Source organism: Poecilia reticulata, linkage group LG22 (assembly GCF_000633615.1).
Source record: "Poecilia reticulata strain Guanapo linkage group LG22, Guppy_female_1.0+MT, whole genome shotgun sequence".
NCBI classification, from domain to species: domain Eukaryota; kingdom Metazoa; phylum Chordata; class Actinopteri; order Cyprinodontiformes; family Poeciliidae; genus Poecilia; species Poecilia reticulata.
In genome coordinates this window covers 132,875-141,806 of record NC_024352.1, presented here as the reverse complement: position 1 = coordinate 141,806, position 8,932 = coordinate 132,875, and the positions used below count along the sequence as shown (strand labels likewise).

Sequence of the window (8,932 nt, the reverse complement as noted above, 5' to 3'; positions counted from 1 at the left end):
CCCTGGTAGGGTCACCCAAGGCAGACAGGTCCTAGGTGAGGAACCAGACAAAGCGCAGCCCGAAGACCCCTTATGATGCACAACAACTTTGAATCTAGCCTTCCCTCGCCTGGACGCGGGTCACCGGGGCCCCACTCTGGAGGCAGGCCTGGAGGTGGGGCACGATGGCGAGCACCTAGTTGGCCAGGCTTTTACCAACGGAGCCCGGCCGGGCTCAGCCCAAAGACTAGATGTGGGTCCCCCTTCCAATGGGCTCACCACCTGTCGGAGGRGCCAAAGGGGTCGGGTGCAGTGTGTAACAGGCGGCAGTCAAGGGAGGGGACCCTGGTGGTCTGATCCTCGGCTGCAGAAGCTGGCTCTTGGGACGTGGGCCTGYCACATGCTTTCCTCACCTTTCCTGTGGTCGGATCATTCTGTCATGATGTGGTGTTGTGGTCAGAGTGAACGCGGACAGGACCCAGGATGAAGATGAAATGATGATTTAATAAATGATCCAGAGAACAGAACAACAGGMRGCACGACGGCAGAACAGACCGGTAAGATACGACGGTGACACATGACGAGGATCAGACAACAGACAAAGACAACAGGTGGGACTAAATACACTTGGAGGGTAATCAAAGAAACGTGACACAGCTGGGAACAATCAGGACGGCACAGAGACTCAGGGAAAAACAGGACACAGAAAACCTCAAAATAACACACAGAAAAACACAGATCACAACACAGACACTCTTGGGGAAAAGCCCTATGCTATAGTGTATATTTGTGTATATTACTGGTGTTTTTCATTTAAAGTATAAAMAACTTTTCTGTGTGAATGTGTCATGCTACAATGTGGACAATTGTGGTTTATAGACCAGTGTACCCTATGTACCCATTTTGTACCCATTTTGTCATTGTAACTTGACAAAATGTTGTACCAGTATACAACATTTTGTATTTAGTGGGTGGGACTTATATTCTGGTGCACTCAATAGTTTGGAATTAGGGTACTGACAAAAGTAAAAAATGAGTATCCCACAATATTTATTTTATTCTTTGTGGAAATGTGCATTTATTGCATTCAAATCCCTTGGAAAAAAACTAATTAAATGGTAATTTTATTGTCCTCAATGGGAAATTAGTTTRCAGCATAACCACATATCAAACACATAGTTCACACACATAGTAAGCAGAACAGTCCAAGTTCAAMCATTTAGCATAAACAAAAATACGATGTGCAGTAGCATTAACAGCAAAGCTAATCAACAATACTAACATACTAACATCTATGACCTTAGTCCTTCCTATAATCTTACCAGCCATTTTAACCAGATTACTCAACCTGGTTTTGTTGACCAGAAACAGATTGCCATAGCACACAAKATAAAAAGCAATTAAATAGATTAAATAAAACTTTTATAAAACTGTGCCATTATTTCAGGGGAAACATTAAAAACTATTTACGTAAAAAATGCAGTTGTTGTCTGAGCTTTTTTACTGTGGTAACAAAATCTGGCTCAAAACACAAAGCATTRTCAAGAACAATGCGCAAATATTTAAGACAGGGGTGTCAAACTCCAGTCCTCGAGGGCCGGTGTCCTGTAACTTTTAGAAGTGACTCTGCTGCACCACACCTGAATAGAATAATTAGGTCATTAGCAAGGCTCTGGAGAACTGAGGAGGTAATTAAGCCATTTGATTCAGGTGTTTTGTACCTGTGGCACATCTAAAAACTGCAGGACAGTGGCCCTTCAGGACTGGAGTTTGGCACCCCTGATTTAAGATATTTTGTATATTGTGAAAAGTATTTTGCAATTACCATAACATTTTAAAAGGTGGATATTATGTTATTTGCCAGGCACACAGTACCATTTTATAGCACATTCAAGTACCGGTATTACCTGCAGGTGGTATGAAAATTCTGTATATATACTTTTTTTTTTTTTTTTACCTTGCATCACTGCCATACCTAGTGTCTTAAAATAAGTCTCTGTGTCCATGATGCCTTTTACAACTGTTCTTAGGAGCAATTGCCTTTTACTGACCTGAGAAGTAGTTAGAAGATGTTCAGTTCCATCAGGTGTTTGCTAATTGCTGCTGCAGCTAGTCTAAATGAGCTCAGTGGGTGAGGCGGAAGCTCAGTGGGTCTTGGGGCCTTGGACAGTCGAAGCTCCAAGGCAGTCTAAATGGCTGCCACAATGATTCAAGGATTTTTCAAATATGCATCAAAGAATCAAAGTGACACTTGAGATATATTTGTGATGACGGAATAACAACATAAAATTCAGCTAAACCTGTGGGGGTTCTCCGGGAGTATGGGGTACCAGGCCCTTTGATACGGACTGTCAGTTCCCGGTATGACTGGTGTCAGAGTCTGGTCCGCATTGCCAGCAGTAAGTCGGGCTCGTTTCCGGTGAGAGTTGGACTGCGCCAAGGCTGCCCTTTGTCACCGATTCTGTTCATTACTTTTATGGACAGAATTTCTAGGCGCAGCTGTTATTACGCAATAGTCAGCCACACCCCTACCTCCTCTCAGACTCCTGCTGACTGACTACTGATCAGCTCTTCGTCTAAACGAGTCCGTGAAGCCTCTACCTCCTGAGTATTACCACAGACGAGTATATAGAGGCCATTCTGTTTAAGCTGGAAGCGAGAAAGATACGTCTAGACTCTAACTACCTTCAGATCCTGATATTATGACCTTTTACAGTTAATAGATCAGACATCCAATTAGCCCGTGGTAGCCCGACTCTAGAAACCACCCCAATTAATGGTAGCTCTTTCTCTATCAATAACGTGCACTTGTTACAGTCTAGATACTTTTAGAGACTCGGCACGAGTCCCAAGGTCATTATTTATCATAACTAAAGAAACGTCTGAAGCCCCCCAATTCACTAGGATCATGAACATTGATTTTATGTTAACCAGAGGGATTGTTATTCCAATGACTTCATTAATTTAACTGTCCACAGCATCAAGTAGACTTTAATATTTTATTAGCAAGCTTTAGCTTTGTTGCAGCTTTAGCAATCAAAAATAAAAAAAGAATCAAAATATGAAAGAATTTTATAAAACACACTTCCCTCTAGTCCCTGTACTGTGTCACTAAACCTTAAGAGAGGCTTTGGGATGTGGTTCCACTCTTTCCCAGATGCTGAGTTRATCTTGGCAGCAGAAAACTTTAAATTCCAYGGTAAGGGACCCATCTTGCCGTAGCAGAATCCTCTTTCAGAATAAATCCAAAGTTGAACTGGTGAATGTTCTTCATGAGTTCAGTTCTTTATCCATATGTGATCTTTGTCTATCCCCCATGTCTACTGCAGCATCGTTGAGATGTTTCTTGGGTTGAGAGTAAGGCAGATGTCAAATCAGAACCCCGGGTTGTGGATTATCGGATCTTGTTCCTTTCTAGAGCAGCGCAAAGTCTTCACCTTCCCGTGGTTTCAAAGTATCGCCCCAATCTTGATCCTACATCATCTTATGGTCTTTCCTCGATCGCAGCTGGAACAAAGAACGCCGTTCTTCTCCTGCCTCTATCTTTTATACTCTCAGTATTCCAGCCGTGTGCGCCTCTGTGACTTACACAACCATCTACTTCTGCATCTTGGTTGCGCTTACACAATCTCCAGTTGGACCATTACATCAGCCACTTTGGCTAACTTCCTCTTTCAACATCTGTTTCTGCTTATTTCACAATCCCACTCCCTGGTTTTTCCATTCTCTCATCTCTTCTTCTCACGCAACCTCTCACGCTGTGACACAGTATTAAGACATCTCATCCAACTTGAATAAGATCCTTCTTTTATGATTTCTCACTTTTTACTTCTTAAAATCAAGTTCACATAATTCATTACATTGATTAATGGCACATCCTTAAAATAAGGATTACACAAGTTTTAATTACATCAAATCATAATACTGAATTATTTGTTTCTTCTGGGTTTCTATTACCATACAGATTATATAAGTTTCAATCAACATTAAATCATGATTCGAGATTACTTGTTGCCTCTGGGCTTTTATGATTCGTTTTCTGTGTGTCCTGGACAGATCTCAATCAGTTCCAACCAGGTTTCACGACACAGCCGAGGTGTTGAAGAGATCCGTTTTGGTGACCTTAGGATCGCATCTCTGCTTTTTGCAGATGATGCGGTCCTATTGGCGTCACCAAGTCTTGATCTGCAGCTCTCGCTGGAGCGGTTCGCAGCCGAGTGTAAAGCGGACGGGATGAGGATCAGTGCATCCAAATCCCAGGCCATGGTCTTGAGCCGGAAAAGGGTAGAGTGCCTTCTCCGGGTCGGGGGAGAGTGTTCTGCCCCAAGTGGAGGAGTTTAAGTATCTTGGGATCTTGCTCACGAATGGGAGAAGATGGGAGCGGGAGATCAACAGGCGGATTGGGGCAGTGAAACGGGCGCTGTACTGGTCCATCGTGGTGAAGAGAGAGCTGAGTCAAAAAGCGAAGCTCTCGATTTACCGGTCGATCAATGTTCCCACCCTCATCTATGGTCATGAGCTTTGGGTCATGACCGAAAGAACGAAATCACGGATACAAGAGGCTGAAATGGGTTTCCTCCGCAGGGTGGCTGGGCTCTCCCTTAGAGATAGGGTGAGAAGCTCGGTCATCCAGGAGGGACTCAGATTAGAGCAGTTGCTCCTTCATGTCGAGAGGAGCCAGTTGATGTGGCTTGGGCATCTGGTCAGGATGCCTCCTGGAGTCCTCCCTCATGAGGTGTTCCAAGCACGTCCTACCGGGATGAGGCCCCAGGGAAGACACAGGACACGCTGGAGGGACTATGTCTCTCAGCTGACTCGGGAACGCCTTGGGATTCCCCCGGAGGAGCTGGAACAAATGGCTGGGGAGAGGGAAGACTGGGCCTCCCTTCTGAAGCTGCTGCCCCAATGACCCGATCCTGGATGAAGTCAAAATGGACGGACGGAYGGACGGACGGACTGACTTAGATGGAACACTGATTGCACTAGAAGCTGACAAGTGCCAAACAGTGCTAGACTACATTGGAAATCATAATCATTTGTGATAACAGAAAACCTACTATAACACTAACTTCAACTACAAGTTAACTTTAGCTGATTTACAATCCTCTCTGCCCCAAGGTTCGTCTGATTAAAACCACAATTTGGGGACCACTCGTGTTGACAATGAACGCAGACCATCTGGTCTGCGGAGTGTTACTCATGTTGACGGCGAGACACTGCCTGACTATTCTGCTTTCTATGTTGATTTCCCCCCCCCCAGATGAAACAGAATTATTTGAGGAATGGTTCCAGGATTTGCAGCTGTCTGTCAATGAGTGCTTTGAGAGCCCTGAGTGCAGATCAGATGTGGAAACATCTTTGCAAAAACTAACTGTAAGCGAATGAATAAGATGGTGCCTAGATGCTGTAAAGGGGAAAGAGTGGATAGCTAAAGCATCTTGTGTGTCCTCTCATATCCACCAGGGATTCTTAAAGTCAGAAGATACAGAGAGACGTTTAAGGCAGCTCAATGATCAACTGGAGAGAGCTAAACAGCAGGTTTCTTCTCGGCAACTCTCAGAGTTTATCAATTGGCTGAAGGAGCAGCAGGAGGAAGTGGCTACATTTAGAGCCCACTGCCAAAACAGACAGGAGCAAATGGAATCTCTCCTGGATGACTTAAATCGGTAAGTTCCTCATACAATTTCTTGAATAGTAGTTTGATCCAAACTAGTATTCTTGAAATTATTTCTTGAATACATTGTAACTTGACAAACAACTTACAATGTTTCTCACCATATAACTTGTTATGGTGAGAAACATTGTCTGAATTGCAGAGAAATTATTAGTTTGATCCTAATCCCAGGCTACAGAAGCAACATGAAAGCCTCTATGAGTGGCTGCAAGACAAAGAAAAACAATCGGTGGTGCCAGAAAATGTGAAGCTTCTCTTCAAAGAACTTCAGGATGAGAGGTGACTTTCTTCATTAACACAGCTAAAGCTGCTCACATGCCTTACAAAGTAAGCACTKCCTTTGGAAGGCTGCAACATCATTGTACAAGATTATGTAGTTTTTTTTCTTGTTACTACTTTTCTCTTTTTCTCCTAGTACTTTGGTCTAGATAATTTAAAATTGTAACATGAAATGTTTCTAGTAACAATTTTACAAACAGCATATCTCCTTTACTCCATTMGGTCACAAACTTTTTGTACACTCCTAAAGATAGTCAAATTTTGACATTTAATATTAGACCCTAAAAACAAGTTCTATTCCCCCACCCCTAATTCGTAATCGGAATTATATCATTTCTAGTTTATGATCAGCTGATCCTGATCAGGGACAGTCAAGGTAGAAACAGTCTGATTCTATTCACCAAGCGATTCTCAAAGTTCAGTTTTAAAAGCCTTTTTATTAGGGCGGATTTCTAGGATCTACTATGCTGACTGTAGACCACTGCAAAAAAATATATTTTGCTAACTTTTGCCATCTAAGAAAGGTAACAACACTTAGACAGTACTTTATACAAGTAATTTTATGAAATTGCTTTTCTACATATATACTTTTGTCTTTTTCAATCATTTCATGTTGCCTTATGTTTCTTTTTTGTTAGTGTTAGAGGGGTAGCCCTCAGTGAGCTTTTGGCATCAATACGCAGGCAGGGGGTAAGAGCTGAAAACATCCTGAAAGATGGGGACAACTTGTTACAACGCTACAGAAATTTGGAGACTCGGCTACATAAACAGGCTACAGCCCAGAGTGTCCTGGACAAGGAATACAACAAGTTCAACAATTCCCAGGCAGAGAGCATTAGAACCTGGATTAGTGACCTTACACAACCACTGACCTCTCCTAGCAAAGACAACAACACGGAGGATATGAAGAATAAAGCAATGGTCAGTGGAACCTGATCTATTCAATAAAACACCAATTTCTTATCTTTTATTTGTACACTACAAATTTTTTAACTTTTTTGTTATGTCATCTTGTATTTTGGTGATTGTTTTACTGAAAAAGACAATGCAATGCATATAAGTGTTCATAATGCCTCTTAACACAATTGCCTAGAAAATGTAAAGGGAAAATATTTGAGCTTGGCAGATTGTGTGTTGTTCATACTCAAATGGAAGACTTATTTCTGTTTCATCAATGTTGAGAGAATGTTGAGAGAATTACAACAGCTTCCAAAAGGAAATAACATTAAGGGTCTAACCTTCCAACTATGGTTGTTGTAGACGATTATTTTGGTAGTCAAGTAATATGTTGATTATTTTGATGATTAATCGAATAAAAATGTTTATAAGGTAAAATATTGTTAAATACTGACATAATAGCAAAATTAATATCGGATAGCAACATAGGCCCAAATTTTTATATTTGTGCATCCCTAACAATGACTTTTCTGTAGTTTAGATAATTGACCTATAACATTAATAGCGCACTTTTTAAGTTAACCTGGGCAAAATTCTTAAGACAATTCTAAAAAAATGTCTATAGTCCAGTTTTTAATTTATGTATTCATCATTAATAGATGAACTCTCACTTTGCCCAACCATTTATAGCGTGTGGGTCCATGTGCGGGATCTTTGGCAGCTTCGTCAAAAGCAAAACACACAACCCAGCTATGTACACACAGCCCTGACTCCAGAGGGATTTAGCAGGGGGGGCACTGGCTTATTTTTTGGGAGGCTATGGGGGGGAAGAGTTAACAAGCTTTTACTTTAATATAAATACATACACAAATCTTTGTTAGCTCTCAAATAAAACAATGTTTATGCAAAATAAGCAATAAGGATTTAAATGTTGAGTAATTATGCTCAGATTTGCATAAACATTTGATCATATATTGCAGAAATCTGTTTCAATTTCTGAAGTCTTATTTTAAATGCAAAATCAGTCTACTCAAGTAAGAGTAGCAATAATAATATTAGTGAAGTAAAAGAAAAAAGTGTAGTACAACTACTGTTATAAGTACCCTTTCCCCAAATAAATGTAACCAGTACTACCCACTTTTGAACATATAACAAAATTAGTAGCCTATTCTTGTTAACAAGCTTAAAGTGATACATTAGCTAAGCATCATTTAGCTAACACTACCTGCATCCGACAGCATTACTCAACTCACTCAGTTTGATGGGAAAAACTGTACAAAGGTTTTTGCCTTTTGCTGGTTTGCTGCCATGATTCTAACACACTTGCACAGCTCTGCACAGAAGCAGCAAGTCTCCGTCGCTGCTGCACAAGCATCTTAGCACTAATGTTGCGTTTAAAGGCGGCTTGGAAAAACACATTACGACATGTTAACAACGGATTACACAGTTGAAAGGCTGAAAAAAGTGCAGGAGAGTGCCCAGGAAGTGCTGGGCCCCCTACTGTATCAAATCAAGATAGGAATAGCAAGTTGGCCACCCTGATTTAGAAATGGAAAATAAAAGAAAGAAAAAAGGGGGGTCACACCTGACTCTGTGGCAGGAAAATGCTTCCCAATGCCCTCCCATGCCACTGGGCCTTTGTAATAATAATAATAATAATAATAATAATAATAATAATAATCAATTTAATTTGTACTGCACTTTTCATTAGAAAAAATCTCAAAAGTGCTACACAGTGCAACTAAAATCATAGATAAAATCAACATCATAAAAATCATGTGGAGGCAGAGTAGGCTTGCTTAAATAGAAAAGTCTTTAAGCCTCTTTTGAAGTCAACCAGTGGTTGYRGAGCTCTCAAATAATCAGGGAGAGAGTTCCAGAGACGAGGGGCAGCAACAGCGAATGCCCGATCTCCCATGGTCCTTAATCTGGATTGAGGAAGGTGGAGGAAGTTGCAGTCTTGTGATCGTAGAGATTGGTGGATGAATGTGGAATGAGAAGGTCCTTCAGATAATCTGGTGAGGTTCCGTTTAAACACTGATAGGTGATGAGAACGATTTTGTACTGAATTCTGTAGGTGACAGGAAGCCAGTGAAGATCATG

The 8,932-nt window shown here is 41.3% G+C and overlaps 1 protein-coding gene across 3 annotated transcripts in view; it reads left to right on the top strand.

Annotated features, from left to right (window-relative positions):
• LOC103458066 (nesprin-2-like) overlaps positions 1-8,932 on the top strand; it is a 240,386-nt gene that overhangs the window by 193,712 nt on the left and 37,742 nt on the right. For all 3 annotated transcript variants that reach the window (XM_008398614.2, XM_008398613.2, XM_008398615.2), the window contains exons 38-41: positions 5,240-5,352; positions 5,443-5,645; positions 5,825-5,932; positions 6,571-6,853. In XM_008398614.2, coding sequence (XP_008396836.1) covers positions 5,240-5,352; positions 5,443-5,645; positions 5,825-5,932; positions 6,571-6,853 — 707 coding nt within the window. The remainder of the gene's footprint in view (positions 1-5,239; positions 5,353-5,442; positions 5,646-5,824; positions 5,933-6,570; positions 6,854-8,932) is intronic.